At 46.5% G+C, this 19,024-nt stretch overlaps 1 protein-coding gene across 7 annotated transcripts in view; it reads left to right on the forward strand.

The window, feature by feature from the left end:
- Positions 1-10,534: 10,534 nt before the first annotated feature.
- The window catches only part of SMG7 (SMG7 nonsense mediated mRNA decay factor), a 52,740-nt gene continuing 44,250 nt past the window's right edge, over positions 10,535-19,024 (forward strand). For 4 of the 7 annotated variants that reach the window (XM_080622744.1, XM_080622750.1, XM_080622749.1 and 1 more), the window contains exon 1: positions 10,535-10,889. In XM_080622744.1, coding sequence (XP_080478870.1) covers positions 10,861-10,889 — 29 coding nt within the window. In that variant the 5' untranslated portion in view covers positions 10,535-10,860. Of the gene's footprint in view, positions 10,890-11,543; positions 11,626-17,307; positions 17,353-17,950; positions 18,103-19,024 lie in introns of those variants that run through there. The other 3 variants (XM_080622745.1, XM_080622746.1, XM_080622748.1) reach the window with 3 other exon arrangements.

Raw genomic sequence — 19,024 nt, forward strand, 5'->3', positions numbered from 1 at the left:
GCCCTGCCCGGCCCTGCCCAGCCGCTTTTTGTGTCTCGGTGCGGCTGCGGCGGCGGCGGGAGGGAGGGAAGGGACGAGGGAAAGAGGGAGGGAAGCAGGGAGAGGGGCGGTGCCGCGTCTGCGGGAGAGGGAGCGGGGCCGCCCCCTGCCTGGCACAGCCAGGGGCACGCACGGATCCACTGCACGGGCAGGTGGCAGGGCACCTTGTACACGCAGCCGGGCGAGCACTCGCAGTTATGGCACACACACACAAACGCAGGCTGGCGGTGCATCCCCCGCCCAGGGGCTGAGAGCTGCGGCCACACAGATGGGTACATACACGCCTGTATGTATGTAATACATATGTGCACACGAACACACACCCAGATGCACCCGGGCACAAATATGTGCATGCACAGTTGCAGAGATATGTGCCCACTCACACACATATACATACATATGCACCTACATATGGGCACACATCCACAACCCTTGTTTATGCTCACACACACACAGATACATCTCCCTCCTCCAAAGAGTGCTGAAGAGATGTGGCCTACCCACACCCCTCTATGCTGTACACATACAGAAGACCTGTGTCCCCTCCCCAAGCAGTGGTGACCCATTGGTATCCCCAGTGCTAAAGAGATGTAACACACATCCACCTACACACACAAGTGCACAGTGTTCAAGAGTAGCTATGCTCTGTGTGTCCTTCCGTCCTGTGCAGATGACCCTGGAGACCCCAGTGCCTGCAGTCCCAGACCAGAACCCATAAAGGCCCTCCACCCCCAGTGCAGGGGTCTTGTGAAGAAACTGGCTCAGCGGGCCTGAGCTTTCCCTGATACACTGATTTTACTGTCTGAAGGAAGTGAACATCAAATAGGTGCTGTGGGTGCACCAAACCCCAGTCTTTATGGTCAGGTAAACCAGTACCAAACTCTGGTGTACTAATTGTCTGCATTTCTTATTTGTATGATTGCAGCGTTGCTGTTCTCCACTAAAGAATCTCTTCTGAGAAAGGGCCTGCAGAGCCCTCTTCTTCTCGTAGTCATGGCAAGCAGAGCTGAGGGCAGCTGCCCTCACCCACCTCACAAAGGTGTCTCTGGCCTGTTTCTTATAAACCTGCCACCAACAGGTTTCCCTTTCTCTTCCTTCATCTATCCTCCTCCCTCTGTCCTTATGAGGCATCAGCCGCAGGGCTTCTCTGCCACCATTATCTCCCCCCTGCCTTCCTGGGTTGGTAGTTTTCAGCCCTGCCTGCAGCAGTGGGGTATATTTCTTGCTGTCCTGCTACGACAAATTACTTCCAGTACTTTGCTTGCAAACGTTTGCCCTGCCAGCTCAGCTGAGTGCTAGGATGCTCATCAGTCCTATTGCTGAGTGATATGAAGGAGCAAGACCCCTGGGGAACAAACCCAAGAGGATATTGAGTCCGTTTGCTCAGGGAACCCTTAACTCTTTGTTGCAGAGACCCTACCTGCAGTCATACTCTGGGTAGCACGCACTGATGGCTAGTGGTGGTCTCTCTTACCACATAGGGATATGTGGCACCATGGGGTTATATTTTTATGCTGATTTTTAGTTCACACTTAGCTGTCATTGAGGGAGAGGTATGCTGAAACAGCTTGCTGCCACAAACACAAAATAAATCGGGTTCTCAGAGGTTCACTCTAGGTGTTAGTCTCAAAACCAAAAAAGCCCATGACAACAGGCTGGTAGGTGGCACAGACATGGCATATTGGTTGCAGGGCTGGCTTAATTCGGGAATGAGGTAGAACAGCAGCCCAACCACTGCCCTGCTGGGGTGGTATAGGTGCTGCCTCCATAGCTACCTCCCTTGACCCCTGCCAAAAACCTTCCCAGTGGCAGTGTGACCCAGGTGCAAGTCTGGATGAGGTCAGCTGTGTATTAGATGCATGCAGCAATCTCTAACCCATGAGAAGTGTCCTAATGGGGTCCCAAAAACATCGATGTCACCTTTGCTTTCTCAGCTGTGAGAATGGCCAGGGAAAGCAGATCTATCTCTTTCCATCAGCTGTTGTAGGACAATAAATAAACTAAGAAACAACATCAAGTCGGTAGAGTTATGGTGCTCTACCTTCCTACTAGCTCTCTATGGATATTTGATGATCCAATGGGATGAGATTTTGGGGGTTGTGCTGAGCAGTTTTTGTGGTGCCCCCATGCTTACCCTGCAAGGGAGAGACTTGCTGCTTTAAGAAAGGTTGTGGCTCTCTGCAGTTTATCAGCAGTGCTGTGCTCGGCATAAAGCTGCCTTTAAAAACATAGCTTTGATTAGCATTTATAAACCTTAGGGTAATGGCAGAAAAAGAGAACATTCTTCAAGCCTGCCTTGGTCACATACATGCTGGTCTACTGTGTGCATGTGATCGTGTCTCTGTCTTCACAAAACTTGTTCTCCAATTTTGTTACAAAATAGACAACAAGTTCAAAAACTGGAGTCTAATGCACTGAGGGATAGAAACCTCTTTTCATTTGGAAAACTTGGGAGACCTGATGTTTCTGGGTAAGCTATTTTCCCACACTGGCAAGGCTGGGATAACTGTGTTTGTTTGCCATTGCGGAGCCTCCAGTGTCTCTACCAGAGGTGACAATTGTGTGAAGTGATGGAACAAGCTGGAAGGCACCACAGTTCCTGTACAAGAGCCAACCGCAGGCTCATGTTAGTTCAGACATCTCCCCTGGTGATGGGCCCAGATCTCCTTGGCTCACCCTGGTTTATGTCAGCACAGGTTTCAGATGGGAATGGCATTGTAACGCCACTGATTTGACTCCAGCCCAGAGCTGCAACAGGTCTTGGCAATACACAAAATGGCGCTTCTCTCCTGTACATTCCCACCTATGACGGTGTCCTACCCCTTTCCCTTGGAGTGGTACAACTCTGCACCAATATGAAACATGGGGTTTTGACCTGTACAAGAAGACTCCTTTCATACAGAAGAGACTGAAGCTCAGGTGAGAAACTTAAAAATTTTTTTTTTTTTTTTTTTGTTAATCCTAGTCCCATTTCCCACTAATTTTGCATAAGAAATTTTGCAGGAGGCATGTTTTCCCTTCAGCATTCCATAGATTGCACCACCTGCAGATGTAGGAGCACCAGCTGCTGCTGTTACAGAAGGAGGCACAAATGGAGAAGACCACATGTGGCCGAGCTCTCCTGCTGCTTGGTGATCCTCACTGCAACCCACCAGGTCTGCCAGTTCCTGGTGTGCCCGCCAAATCTCTCTGCCTGCTTCATTTCATGTTGGGGTTTGACTGTAAGCACCACATAGTGAAAGATTAATGTGGCCTGTCCAGATGTGGGTTATGCACTGCCCGGACATGGTGGGGATAAGGTCTGGCCAGTGCTGCCTGTACCTTTTCCTCTGCTTTCCTGCTGTGTGCTGAGGTGGGTAAGTGATGTGGTAAATCAGCTGTCACTTAGCAACGCTGCCGGTTTGGGAGCAGTGGTAGGTTTTGGTGCAGGAGCGATGCCTGCAAGGCTGTGTGGTGGGTCAGCCAGCCCAAGGTACAGCACACAGAGATGTACACCCAGAGCAAGTGCCTGGTAGAGACTGGGCTGCAGAAGGAGCTGAGTGCAGGGGGAGAGGCTACTCACCTCCAACACAGACTTATGTGTGCCAGAGGAGGTTATTTCACCTTTTTTCCCCCCAGTGTTTTTCAAGGCAGCCTTTATTTTATTTTCCTTGCTGCTTTCTCTGAAAATGTGGGTGCAAATTTCCCACAGTTGAAGACAGGACCCACAGCCACAGGAGCCAGATGTTTCCTTCCAGCCCTTGCTGTGCATCGCCAGAGGGCCCCGAGCCCCCCAGCTGATTTGGGCTCCAATCCAGCCCATGACAGCAGGCAGCCATCTGCCATCTGTGGAGCTGGTACAGCAGGAAAGACAGAGAGCAGAGGGTTGATTAGCTTGGTTTTATTCTCTGAGGAAGAAAATAGCATGGAGAAATGCAGTGACGTGACTACCCTGACACAGGGAGCTTGTAGCAGCACTGCAAAATCGTTGCCTGTGGGACTTGAGAAGCAGAGCTAGACCTGTTAAGCACACCTGAAACATTGCCTGTGATTCACACCAAGGGTATTTTCTGCACATGGATCTGTCCAGCTCTTCACTTTCCAGATGGATGTGCCTCACGTGCAGTGGTGCTGTGCAGCAGAAGGCAGGAAGATCATGCCTGAGTTCATTGGGGTGAGTCATGGGGGAACTATGGTCCTCCCAGTACTGTCTTTCACCTTGTCTCTCCCCTTGGGCTCAGGAAGAGGAACGGAAACCTTTCAGCTTAAAGCTTTTAAACTGACAGTTTGTAAACTCTTTAAATCAACCCAAATCTACTGGAAAAAAGGGCAATTCCTGCTGGGGAGTGGAGGGGCAGCCAGAGAGGGCTGCTCTGCAAGGGCAGGAGAGCAGGAACCTGAGCTTAAAAGCATCTCTCAAGCAGAGGATGGAAGTCCTGAGAGTATTCCTCATGTCTCTCCTGACTCCTTTCCCCATGGGTTGATCCCAGGTGGAATAAACCCCCTGATTCCCACAAAAGCAGGTTTTTAATTTACACACATTTTTGAGATATAATCTGAAATGGTTCATCAGGTCCTGGAACAAGCTGCCAAAGTATGTGGTGGGATAAAGCTCCCATGAGCTCCTGAAGATGTTTCAAGGTTGTGTGGTGGCCTCTGCAAACTGATCCCAAAAGCTGAGCAGCATTTGTAGGACACTGGACTGACTTTCCAAGATATCTCCTCAGGAAGGTCAGCTTGGTAACAGATTTCTCTCTTGCCCATATTCAGCAGCTGAGAATCAGCCACAGATACAATTAGCTCTGCAGGCATTTTAATGCCTCTAATTCTGTCTGAGGTTACAGCTCAGGCATGCAAGATGGATCGATCTGTATGGTCATAATCTGAGCTGGGTTTACACAGGATGGAGGTGTGAGCCGCAGGCAGTAGGCATAGCTCCTCAAGAACGTCTGCTTTCTCTTTCCCTTCCAAGGGGGATTTAGTTTTTATTTAATGTAAAAGGGTACTTCTTTTCAGAATGTGTGGCACTTACTCTAAAGGAATTAAAAGTAAATCCATTAGATACTTCATGAATTTAAGGATTAAAATGGATTTCTTTAAAAGATGCAGCCTATTTTACAATTTTTTCTTTGTTCTGAGTGATATTTGCAAGGGAATAATGAATACTTGACAAACTTCTATAGAATAAAAATCCCTGAAGTTTTGCATACAAGTTATATTTGGAGAAATGTGCTTGTATTTGGGGTAAGATGAAGCTTTCATCACTAACAATAAAAAATCTCAGAAGTATCATCTGTGATGAAAACAAATACATTTTAATCACAGTAACATAATTACTAGAGGGATGAATACAGGGGGAAATTAAGATTGTTTAAGTAACTTCATTCTTTGTTTCTTCCTTCAAGTTCTTCAATTGCTTTTGAGTACTAATTTGCCGCATTCACAGCATTTAGATTGAAATAATCGCTGAGCCGGCTGAGAATCTGGCACTTCATCATTCAGTTGTTGAGCTGTACTCTCATTTTTCCTTGATCCCAGGTTTTGACTCTAAGCAGCAGGAAAACATGATGTCTCAGAGACCTAAAAGCCGAGGTTTGGCTCTGAGACAGAGGGCTGTCCAGCAGCCACATCTGTATGTGAAAGCAGAGGAACAGTTTACACACGCAAAAGGGAGACTGTGGACTTTGCAACACTCACAGGATATGCCTGGACAACTAAAGATGTTAGTGTTAATGAAGAAGGATGGGAGAAGGCTCTGATTTTGCCCACCTTTCCATTCTTGTCTTAAACAACCTTAAGGAAATCTCTTCTGCTCCTCTGGCTATCTGTTCAGTGGGAATGGTCAGTCACTCTCCTCTTAGAGCAGGCTAGATTCATGTTTTGAGGATAAACATGTCCAAGGTCTGTTAAATGCTGAGCTTGTACAGTAGTAGAGGCTGTCAAAAGATGCAAAACAGATTCACATTTGGGATTATGAGACTTGCCCTCTAGAGAGCCAAGCAGCTTCACCCCTGGGCATTTTGCCTGCATTGCTGGCTGAGGGTCAGGGTTATTCACTGTGTTCGCAGTGTCTCTGGTCTACTGTCCTCATCTGGGGATCAAATCCTTCCTGATGCTGTGTAAATAATAAAATGGTAGGCCACAGATATTGACCCATTAATGACAAAAATGATAATATACTCTATGAGAATATTATAAAATATCCACTATAAAATTCTTTGAAGAGAAGCCTTTATCACAAATCTCTTAGAACAAAACTAAGGGCAGACTGACTTGTGGCTTCCCCTTAAATGGAAGGAAATTATCCCCCTTGTTGTGTACACCAAAAGGTTTGGAAAAGAATTTCATAAGAAACAGAGCAGAGCAATCAGCAGCAACACCAAGTTCTCAAAAATGTTGCAAGGGAGAAACTGAGGTCAAATCCAGAGGCACAGGTATGTGGAAGAGCTCTCTGAGAGGCAAGAAGAGAAGGCAGGAGAGAGAAACTCACTAACACACTGTCCTAATGGACAGAAATGTTCTAACAATGCAGAAAATCAGAGGGAAGTAGAAGACCCCACAATTCAGAGGAAAAGCCCTGAAAAACGGAAAAACTTGCAAAGTTTTTTTTTTTTTGCAAACACTGACATCCTGTGCTTCTGTGTCTGGAAGATGTTCAAGAGGAGTGAGAAAGGACTAAGGGAGGCTTTGTGGCTGGGCGGGTTGCCCTAATGGGCCACAGCTTCTCCAACATAGCTGCCCCGATTTATGGCCCCACTTGGCAATTTATATTGTCATTAAACAGGCTAAATAAGACCAGCAACAACACCCATCAGATTCTCTTGCAAATAGCTAGGACTGCCTGCTCCCCAGTGCCCAACCAAGACTCTGAAGTCAGTTCTGTCCCATGTGAAATTTTCAAGTCTTTTAGGGTGGCTGTAGAAGTGGACTGGACTCAGACAAGACCAAACAAGACAGCTGCTGAGTCAATGCTGCCTGTTTGTGATGCGGCATGAGTGTGACGCCTCGAGGGAACACTTTATGGCCTCCTGGGTAAAACCTACTTTCATTGGCCTAAGAGATGCTGCAGAAAGCCAGAACATGCTACTCAGTTCCTGGCAAAAATACCCCAAATCAAGTTTCTACCTTCAGATTTTCCCTCTCCTACCCACATGCAAATGCACAGATCAAGAAGAGGCATCCCTAGAAACTCCTGTTTGCACTGATGCAACCTGTAGAGCTCAGAAGTGCACTTGCAGTTGCAGAGAACAACAGCCTGTGCTCCAGTGACTTTGTCTAAGGCCCAGCAGAGTGCTGAAGTGGACTGAAAAATAAAGAATTGCTTATTATTTTGAGCAATAGCAATGCAGGTTAACAGTAATTTTATTTTAAGCAATAACATTGCTGCCCAGAGGGCATGAGGCAGAATATGTGCCAGAGTGCTCTTTGCAGTTTGATGGCTATCTAATAGTCAGGTTGTATGACACTTTTCTGCCTGAGAGGAAGCCTCTGGCATGTGATCCTTTCCAGCAAAAAAATAAAAGCATAAAAGGGTGTAAAAGGAAATTTGTTTGCCCAAGACTAAAGAGGGGTGGGGGAGTCCCTGGCACAGTCACTGGGAGAAGAGTGATGGAGAAAACTGGCATGAAAATCCCAAGTCAGCTCTGTGGGAGGTGTATATTAGGCCTGTATCTAGTGGAGTGCCTCAAGGGTCAGTATTGGGACCAGTATTATTTAATATATTCATCAATGATTTAGATGAGGGAATTGAGTGTGCTGTCAGCAAGTTTGCTGATGACACTAAGCTGGGAGGAGTGGCTGACACGCCAGAAGGCTGTGCTGCCATCCAGCGAGACCTGGACAGGCTGGAGAGTTGGGCAGGGAGAAACTTGATGAAATATAACAAGGGAAAGTGTCGAGTGTTACGTCTGGGCAGGAACAACCCCAGGTTCCAGTATAGGTTGGGGAACGACCTGTTAGAGAGTAGTGTAGGGGAGAGGGACCTGGGGGTCCTAGTGGACGGCAGGATGACCATGAGCCAACACTGTGCCCTTGTGGCCAAGAAGGCCAATGGCATCCTGGGGTGTATTAGAAGAGGAGTGGTCAGTAGGTCGAGAGAGGTCCTCCTTCCCCTCTACTCGGCCCTGGTGAGACCGCATCTGGAATATTGTGTCCAGTTCTGGGCCCCTCAGTTCAAGAAGGACAGGGACCTGCTGGAGAGAGTCCAGTGCAGGGCGACAAAGATGATTAAGGGAGTGGAGCATCTCCCTTATGAGGAAAGACTGAGGGAGCTGGGTCTCTATAGTTTGGAGAAGAGGAGACTGCGGGGGGACCTTATTAGTGTATATAAATATATAAAGGGGGAGTGTCATGAGGATGGAGCCAGGCTCTTCTCAATGGCAAACTATGATAAGACAAGGGGTAATGGGTATAAACTGGAACACAAGAGGTTCCACTTAAACTTGAGAAGAAACTTCTTCTCAGTGAGGGTGACAGAACACTAGAACAGGCTGCCCAGGGAGGTTGTGGAGTCTCCTTCTCTGGAGACATTCAAAACCTGCCTGGACACATTCCTGTGTAACCTTATCTAGGTGTTCCTGCTCCAGCAGGGGGATTGGACTGGATGATCTTTTGAGGTCCCTTCCAATCTCTAACATACTGTGATACTGTGATACTGTGGTGGTAGGGAGGCTCACACGGAGCCTGCATTCCTGTAAGGTTTTGGCTTTTCCTGCTTAAGCCAATGGAAATTGTTCTCATGGCACTGTTCCACTGCTGTGGGTACTGTCAGTGCAGGACTGGAGAAGAACCTGGCTGCAAATAGCGGATGGAAGTGAGGGGCTGGTGGAAGGGAAGTAGCAGTGGCTTAAAGTCCTTCTCCTTTCAAAATCTGGGTTATTCAACTCCACTGTAAGGAGAAGGAATGGATGGAAAAGTATGGGAAGAGCAGAAATAGCCTGAGATATCTGCACAGTAGTGTAGCAGTAACAGTAGTAGCACCTCCTCAGAGATGCAGGGTCCCTGAAGCATGCCAGCTCAGGAACCAGACGGATGGCTCCAGATCATGTGGATAACGTGAAGGGTCTGGGAGAGTCTTGGATAATGTGCCTCGAGAGATGAAGCTTCTAAGAGCTGCATTTGTGCATTGACACAGGAGATACAATCTCAGGGCACCTTTGGCAGTTGTGCAAACTCAGCCTCCACAGATTCTGGGCAGGCAGAAGCAGTCCCAGTTTGTCCAGTGCTGAACCAGTTTGCATCTGCCTTGCAGCTGAGAGACTGCAGGTATGGAGGCTGAGCCCAGAGCCTCGAGCCCTGCTGCAATGCCTGCCGCAGGTGCTACACAGGATTCAGTGGAGGTTTGGTGGCATGGCTCACTGCCCAGCCCTGATTGCACTGAAACCAGGAAACCAATTCTGCAGCCTTGAGAAGCTTCTGTTTAGACATGTGCGCTTTGAAAATAATTTCCCTAAACACATTCTCGTTTCAACCTGAAAAAATGTGATGGATTTATTTTTGAAACATGATCTTGCATTTTGTCCTTGGGGTCATTTACCTGCTCAAATAACACAATGACATTAGCCAGCCTCCTTGGTGTGCATCTGATCCCAAACTGTCACCTGCCTCTTTTCCTCAGGCTGGCCCACTTGGTGAAATGGCTACTGAACTCAGTGGGAATTTTCCTGACCAAAGAGGCAGGTTTGAGCATAAAATGAGTCGCAAATTAGGCACAGGATGTGGCATCACATGGTGTAAATAGTGTAAAAAGTGCAAATATTTAGATACGATAGACTGCTGTACCAAGGCACAAGGTTACTGTCTAACATGCCCATGCAATGGCTCCACAATGAGACCTGCCGCCTGCAGCGCTGACTCTGGGGCCATGTGCTGCAGGCTGCATCCCTGTTAAGGAGCCCACTCTGTGCCTGAGCTTGCTGCCTCCCAGGCAGTGGGTAATGGACGGAGTCTGAGATGAGGACCATTTTGGACACTTTGGGATGATCCTCGGGGCTGGTCACCTGAGTATCCAAACTGTGGGAATCCTTCGGTGTGGGCAAGCAAGCAGGCAGGGATCGGGCACTCTGATTCACGTGTGCAGTCCAGGCCTACTAGCGTTGATCCCGCTAAAACCTCTGCAAGGAAAGCGTGGGGCTGACACTGCCGCCAGCGTGCCGAGGGTCGGGGACTGCTCCACAGCGCCGGGGCCCACCACCTCTCGGCAAGCTGACCCTCCCGCCTCCCCGGGCTCAGTGAAGCGGAATCTGGTAAGACTGGCTACCGCGGAGCGGCGTGGAGCAGGACAGCCTGCTGAACGCCGCGACTGCAGGCCTCAGCCCCGGCCGCCGGGAAGGCGCCACAGTTGCCGTGACGACGCCCCGCTGCCCCCTCGGTTGCTATGGCAGCGGGCCAGCCAATCGGCGGGCGCCGCCGCGGGTTGGTGGGGGGGAAGACACGGGGGAAGGGTTTGCTGGTGGCGCCGCCGGAAGTGCTGGTGGGGGCGGGGCTCTGCCCGGAAGCGTGGCCGGCGCGGCGGGAGGGTCCGGGCACCTCAGCGAGGCGGCCGGTGTGCGGGCGAGTGAGTGGTGGTGGCTGCCAGAGCCTGCTGGTTCCCTTGGGGTTCCCGGAGTCGGCGCTGCTGGGGCCGACGGGGCGAAAACGGTCTCTGCCCCGCCGGAGCGCAGAGCGGGGACACCCTCTCCCCTTCCTTCCTGCCGCCCCTCCCCCGCGGCGGCAGGCCCTGCACGGGAAGATGGCGGCGGCGGCCGGAGGCGGGAGCGACCGCAGCAGCGGCGGCGGCGCGGGCGCGGCTGGCCGGCCCGGGCTGTGAGACCCGCGGCGGGACGGAGCGGCGAGCAGCGGAGGATGAGCCTGCTGTGTGCGCAGTATCTCCGGTGAGAGCTAGCAGGGAAGCGGCGGCGGGGGGGAGGTCCGCCGCCTGCTCTGAGGCAAGGCTGCGGCCAGCGGCTCTGGAGGCAGCGGGGAGCTGGAGGACGTTGTTCCTGCAGGCGTGAGGAGGCCTCACAGCGACAGTGAGGAGCTCGGGACTGGGGGGGGATGTGACTGTGGGGAGTGGGGGGGGACTGCCGCCACGTTATCGAGCCCCGCATGGCTGGTGGGGACTGAGGCGGGACGGAGCCGCGTACCCATAGGCGGGCAGCCCTGGCTGCCGCCTAGCTGAGAGCGGCCTGGCGCGCCGAGGGCTCCTCAGCAAGGTCAAGCCGGTGCTTTAGAGCCGCGGGGAGCGCAGGGGAGCCCATGCCGGCTTCTCTGCCGTAATTCTCCAGCGTCTTTCAAGTAGACGCTTTATAACCCGCCGCTGCGGAATGACTGTGAAGTTTGATCCCAGCAGTGAAGTGAAACTTGCGCTCCCAGCCCTGTGAGGCGCTCTGGGAGAATGGGAGTAAAAAGAGTTGTGTCTCAGCCTTCAGCAGGTCAGCCCGAGGCCTGCTGAAAGGCCTGACAGCTTATACAGTTGATCGGTTTCGGGGATTGTCAGCCGAGGGTTTGAGAGAGGGAGTCGGCCGTGGCCGTCCTTTGAAACGCTTCACTGAATGGAGATGTTCCCAAGTCTCTGGAGAGCACTAGATGCTGCATGCTGATATGAGGAAAACTTTTATAGGCTTTTGGGTGAGCTTATCTTTTGGATATGAAATGCATTTTCTCTAGTGATTTTGGAAAGGAGCGTTGTGAGATATGAATGGCTTTTCCATAGCTGTAAAATACTAGAGGCTGTGTTGTCTGTGATGTGTTGCCCCTGCCCCATCGAGAGCTCCTTACGGGAAAGGAGTAGGTATGCCAAAAGGTCAGGTGCTTTCTTTCTGAAGAGTCCAGGGGTTGGGAAGGATTTCTAAGGAGTGAATTCAAGGAGGTTTTCACATTTCTGAAACACTTTCTATCCAGGGTTCTGAAACACATGATCTGTCTCCACTTACTGATTCTCCAGATCCTCCGCTTCTTCCTCATCTTGTCTTGTATCTTTGCTTCCTTCTGGTACAGGTAGTTCAGATCCTGTCTCTAGTTTATCTTTTCAAGGAACAAATATATGTATATATATTTTTTTTTTCTAATAGCAGTAACTTGCTATTAGAGAAGAAAAAAATTATTCCTGGAAGAGAAAAATTACTCTTCCAGGCTGCTTGCTTATGCTGTCTTAAAAACTTCTTCATTCTTTCCCATTACATTATGGTAAAATCTCTTAAATGCCTTATTACTAGCTCTTCTCTACTAGTAAAAGACTTGGTTTTGTATTGTAGTATGTGTCTTAATTTTGTAACCTCTTGCTTCCCCCTCTGTCCCCATGGCTACAAGTCTTTGGCTGCCTTGTTTCATTACAAGGTGGTACTGAGAAAGTCATGCTTGTTCTGTCTCAGTCCCATTGCTGCACCACCAGACTTAGCATTCTGTATTCTGCTGCACCAAGCTGGAGATCCTCCTTGCCTACAAGCATGTAGGCACTAATCACCTATTTCTTCTAGCTTTGTTCCTCCAACACAGTAGCTTATCCTAGGCCTTTATTGCTTTTTCTTCACTGCTTTTTTGTATTCTGCCTAATGCAACCAGACTGAGGCATCTGAGCCCTAATGTATTACAAGTAGTGACTCCTGTGTTTGTCACCAAGAATCTTATCTCCTCCTGAAATACATCTACGATACTCCCCCTCCCAAACTTTTGAAGGACTTTGAAGTTGGTAATCTTCACCTTCTCTCTGTAGAGCATTTGGGTTTGTTCCTTTGTATAGAAGGTAAGCTTAGGGAAGGTTTCCTTGAAACCTGTGAACTGCTTTTTATATCCACAGAGTATATATTTATATTGTTTGATTTGCATAGAGCAGAAATTGAGCTGTGTATTACTGCAGCCCAAGCTCATAAAGGGAACTGGGTATAGAGCCTCAAACTCTCAGAGCCAGTTCTGTTAGTCCTTTGCCTTAAGGAGGAGGGCATCCTTCTTCTTACTCTAGTATTACAGGCTCAATCCTAGTGTAATGATGAAGGAATAAATGGACAAAGGTATAACGATATGCCAGGGCAGCTTAATAAAACATTGTGCCAAATGAAGATGTGGAACAATTAGTCTCTGCTAGTCTCCATTGTCTTAAAACTAAGGAGGGACATAAGTTTTTGTGAGAAATCTTTATTTGTATTTCAAGTTTAGACAGAAGAGAGCTGAATTTCTAAGGTGATCATATAATGGTTGGATAACTAGTGAAATAATGACTCTGCAAGAATCGAGATGCTGAAAAAATGAGTAGGAAAGAAAGGACTTCTAGCTGGACTGCCTTAACTCCTCCACTACCGGTCTCTTGCCTTCTATATAGATGTATATGAATCAACTGTTTTAAAATGCTGTCCTTAAAAGGTTGTGCCACTTCAGTCAAAGTGTGAGAACTGAGAAATACCTAAGACTCCTACATAAGTCTTCCAGAAAGAACAAAGAAGGTCAGACTTCATGTGCTGAATCATTCAAAAGTTGCGGGAGTTTGTTTTTAAGTCACCTTCATATGTTGTAAGAAAGTGTTGGGATTTTTGCTTTCTTAATCTTATTATCCTTTGCAAGGTCACCTTTCAAGATTACTGAGTGTATTGTGTCCCATCAAGTTTGTTAGATACTTCTCTCAGGTCATTGTTTGAGTCACTTCCCAAAGATTTGAATTGCATCTGGTCAGGTGAGTAGACCTTTCCAAAGGCTCTTTAAAAGAGCTTGTAGGAAAAAGAGGCATGGTTCGTGTCTGTTCAGGTGAATGCGTTTGTCTCATCTGGCTAAAAATTTGTATCCATATCACTTGTGCTGCTTTGGGAATCTGCAAGTACTCCGCATAAATCAAAGTAATCTCCTGGGGCAGTTGCCTTACAGTAAATATTTCGTTTATTCTGCTAGGTACAGAAGAAGTAATTTATAAGCAAAATACCATTACTGATATGATTTCTAGCATATTACCACAGAAACTTCCAAAGACGTCCGTTTTATAAGACAGTACCAAGCTTCAGTCCATGTTTGCTCACATTAAGGAAATTATGTTCATTGCCAATTTTATATGTTCAAATTTATAATGTTCAAAACATAGTTAACTTGGATTGAAAAGTTAAGCGCTTTGACTGCCTCAATTGCATTTCATAAAGATGTGAACTCAGTAGTTAAATGTGGCATTATTCTGGTAAATTGTGGCTTTTAGCACTCTGTAAACATAGAAGTGCTCGAATTACAGGGCTTAAACACTGCTTAGAAATTCTAGTGCTGACAAACCAGTATGTAGTTTCCTGTAGCCTTATGATGATGCTGTAACCAACTTCATTAAAGGCTTGACTGCTTTAATAATTTAAATTGTGGCTCTTTTCAAAGACTCATCAGTAGCTCCATTAACTTCTGCATCTGCCATGTCTCTCCTTGGTTGCTCCTTTATTGTCTGCCAGTCCATGATGTACCTCTTGCAGTGTTTCTTCACTGTTAATGAAGGAGGGTAGAGCAGAGGTAATTTAGTGCTGCATTCTCTGCGTGTGAGCATGTTCTGGTACTGATTCCTGATCAGGATGATGTAGAGTTGGTTTGTCAATGCTGGAAAGACAAAAAACAGGATACTGTTTGAAACTGAACCTCTCATGTTTTAAGTTATGCCAGTTGTCTGTCATCCTCCCACCATATGTCATGGCAGAGAGCCTGACTCTTCTCAATCCCCTTCCCGCATGCGTGCGGCTGCTGTGGGTGCCCCACAGCCTTCCCTGCGCCAGGCTGGCAGAGCCCCACTGCCATAGCCTCTCCTCCAGCCCCATATGCAAGTGCTTCAGCCTGGGCTGCCCTGAGGGACCCTACTGACCTCGCTCCAGTTGTTCCACATCTTTCTTGATTTATCTTGGTATCTGAACAAGACCAGTCAGTCTTGGAAAGTATTCCCTCCATCTTTTTTATATTCTAAAATTATTAATGCTACTCTCATACATTGTTTACTCTTCAATTAATTTTAAAGAGGGGAGGAGTAGTTGAGGCATCAAATCCTGCGTTGGACTTTCAGAAGGTGCCTCGTAGCACAGTGTTTTCTTAGGGGGAACATAAAAGGAAAGTGTTTCTTCTTATTTTGTCCTCCTCCCTCTTCTCCATACAAGGTGTTTTTAGCATTTGATAACTAGAATTGTTGCTAATATTTAGTATGAGCAATACTTATTCTTCTTTAAGAGTGAAGGTAGTGATTTTAAAAGGCAGATAAGATTGATGATTACTACTTACTCCTGGTCAACAAGCTTTTTGTGGTGAGCTATGAAGTAAAAAAAAAAAAAAAATTACAATAAAGAAGTGTCAGGCAATTTTACTCTGATCTTTCTGCTGAAGGAAATTAATCTTGCTGAGAGCCCCAGGACATGAACCTTGGGGGTCTGGGCAGCTATTACTTGCTCCCTTCTTTTGTCACAGAGATTTGTATTATTGAGCATCCTCCTGCCACCCATGGGCAACTTGTGCTAAAGTCACAAGTTGTCTGGGTGTACAGTCATAGTTCTGATACTTTTTTCGTGTCTAGATTGCTAAAGAAGCAGGGCTTGTGCAAATGTACTGCTTTACCACTTTTTTTCTTCCCTTTCTCAAGTGGCTTTAACAAAATTTAGTGGTCTTCTGTAGAGGGATAGAATTTTCAAAGTTTGTCACCATTAACTTTATGAAAGTTAGCTGGATAGAAGAGTGATCCAAATGAGCCTGTCTATTGAAAGAGAAATAAGTAGAGCTCAGCCAGTTCAAATCACCAGATGCAGAGCTTCGTGTCAGCCACGCATGTGCTTCTCTGTGTGTGGAGTTTGAGTTTTCTCTTCTGTATGGAGTAAATAGTGAGGATTTGAATGCATGTACGGTTTAGCATGTGGTGGGCACATTTTTCTGCTGGAGGGACTGGCAGGAAGGTGACTGTGTATGAATGTGTGCCAGAGGGAAGTGGGCTGCAATAATCAGAGAACTTGACCCTAGTTGTTTAGTGCTTGGCAAAAGCTTGGCCATACAGGCAAAGGGCATGTTTTAAACTTGAACAGCTCCTGACAGACACTTGCTATTTCTCTCACCCTCAGCCCTGATTTTACAGCGAAAGTTTATGGCCAGGTCTTCAGTGAACTGGACTAGGGAACTGTGCTAGGTTAAAACTGCTTTTGTTTTGGTTTTGACCCACGAAGTTTTCCCTGAGTTGGTTTTCTGATCCCATTCATCGTGTTATCAGACATGTGCAGAGAAAAGGGGTGAGGTTGTGTGCCACAGGAGTAAGGCCCTAATAATAAAGTCAGAGTGGGACTGCTTCTTCTAGTGATAGTGCTCATTATCATTAAAGTGCTCACTAACACATAACACTAGTAAATAATGCCCCATTTCCTATAGTGGTAGCTATATATGGAATATAAAAATATACTGTTATATATATGTAGAATGTAACTGGTATCACTGTTACTAATAGTACCCCTGTTTTCAGTCTGGGCTGAGTGTCTTCCCCTTTTCTTTCTTGCTGCAGAATACAGCTTACAGTTTCTTTGTGCTGTGCTTGATGTTACTTACAAAACAGTGTTCCAGTGACCTAGAAGTGCAGATTAGTGTAAGTAAAGTTACAGCTGTATTTATTTATTTATTATTTATGGAAGGGATTATTCTTGTAGCAGTTAGTTCTTGTTCTGACTTGCATATTACTGTAGTGTTTGATCTTTATTGAAGAGACGAAGGTTCTGTTGTGGCACTGAAACCAGGTGATGTTTATGTGAAGTTTTGATGGGGCACTTAAGCTGCACCAAAGCATTTTGAAAAGGCTGCCCCCTTCCTTGGATATGGAGGTAGGTTTTTTTACTTTGCTGTGTTTCTTGGTTTCATTGCATGGTAAGAAGACACGTTTGCTTAGTGAATGCTTAGCTGTTTTATTGAAGTACTCAATATAAAGTATACCATGATATTCAACCTACTTGTAAAATCATCTATTCTAAGAGTTCATCTTCCACATAGCAGTTTCATAACAAGTAACCCTAGCCTGCTACAATGAGACATTTTGTCTCCAAATAAACTCGACACTGAATTGTAATGTTAACTTTTACATTAAGCAACTTAAAGCTTTGTTTAAATCAATCTATATGGAACATGAAGCTGCCCTGCTTTTCAATTTACCACATCGGCTATTGCATGCATTTTCAGATATCTTGGTGCTTCCCACTTGAGAAGAAAAGGCTGGCTGAAGTCATTGCTCAGGGCTGCTTGGGTTGATGGTAGAAGACAGTGACTTGATGGATAGATGCCTTGGCATCTTTACTGCTCTGCTCAGCCAGCAAAAATCAGAGGAGTGATAGCAGTTCAAGTGCATGGTGACTGGGGAAGGAAGAGAGGATAGTTTGCTGCAGTGCCTGATTTTGCTGGGTGAGGAATTGCTGGGGACTATAGAGTTTTAAGGGTCTTTCATTACAGCCATCGAATCTTCAAAAAAGCAATTAGAGATTCACTAGTAGAAATGCGCTCTTAGTGTAAGGAATGATGGAAAAGCAGTTAAGGAATGCAGCTATAATGTATAAGGAGTATAAGTGGGCAGACATTAGTCTGTGCTGTTCACACAGGAAGGGAAGGGCTGGTGGCATTTTTTTTGTACGTGCCCCTTCAGAACTCATGTTGTTGCATGCAGTATCTCGTTGAACGTAGCTTTACAGTTGTACTGGCTTTATCACTACCTTCTGCTTGTGCAGCCATGCTTGGAGTCCTGCCTTTAGGCCACATTTCAAGACTTGTCTGGCCACTGCCTTTTTTTTCCCCATTTGAATTTAAGAACTTCTGATCATAAGCTTGGGGACTTCATAGGCAACCAAATGAGGGGGCAATGGATTAAGCAGTGTTCTGATACTGTGTATTCTTCCAAATTAAATCAGCAGCTACCTGTTCAGATCAATGTAATGCTGTGAGTTGGGGTAGAGTAAGAGCCTTTTGAGTAACATTAGGTCTGCTTTCTCTTCTTTCTCTATTTCAGTAGGACTTTTCTCTGATTATTCACACTGGCTTCTGCACTCAAGGGATTATCATAAGGAACCAGAAGGCTGAGGAGTCTCTTGGGATTGTTACACAGCTGTGGGCGACAGACTGAATTTCACTGATGGGACTCAAATCAGAGATACCCTTGAGGTACTTTGGAGTCCTGCTAGAGTTAAATTTCTCTTCCACTTTTAGGGAAAAGAAGTGTAATTTTTCTGAAAGTGCTTAATGATGTTTCGAATACATTGGGAGTCTATTTCTCATACTTCATTGTCTGTGGCATTGAAAGTATCCTCTAGTGCTCAGCCCTATTGAACAGTTTTCTGCTTCATCTAATATTGATACATGTGAGCTAATTTTTATTTTCTTTCCTCCCACCCTCTGAAGTATTGTCTGTTTTGAGTCTGGGCCCCACTTGTCATATGACTAAGTTATCTTAGCTGCTCTCTAGCTGTTAGGAAATCAGAAATTAATACTGAATGTATTTCCAGCGAAACCTTTAAGATTGACTCTGCCAAATGAATGCAGGGAAAATTTCTTGAATTATTCTAAAGAAACTTAGGCAGAAATTAGGCTTATTGTATGAATGCAGTAAAACAGACCTTTTGGGCACCGAGAGTCTTTATTCAAGACTTACTTGGTGTTTCTTGGTGCCTTGATTTAATGAGGCTTTGATAGTTCCCATTTCATCAGTCTACAGCAAAGGGAAGTTTATTTGGAGCCAGCCTGTTCTAGGGCCTCCTGGGCTCCCAGTGGTCTGTGCTGTGTTATTTATCACAGTTTAACTTCCTTGTAGGTGGTGTCAGGAATAGAAAGAAATATGTTTTTGATAAATTCATTGGGAAGGCCATTCCCCCCCTTTTGTTTTATGATAATCCTATAAATTCTGCTGCTGTATTTTCTGTTGCAATTAAAGTCTCCTGGTATTTGCTTTGCTATGTCCTGTCTTGGTCTCACCATGATTTGAAGAAAGCACGTGGATATTGCTGTGTGTCAAACAGCTGCAACTGTGTGATAATCTTTTTTTTAAACTAGGGTTTCCTACAGCCAACAAAGAACCTTTGACAGACTT

This window comes from Psittacula echo (genome assembly GCF_963264785.1).
Source record: "Psittacula echo genome assembly, chromosome: 7".
In the NCBI taxonomy this organism is placed as follows: Eukaryota; Metazoa; Chordata; class Aves; order Psittaciformes; family Psittacidae; genus Psittacula; species Psittacula echo.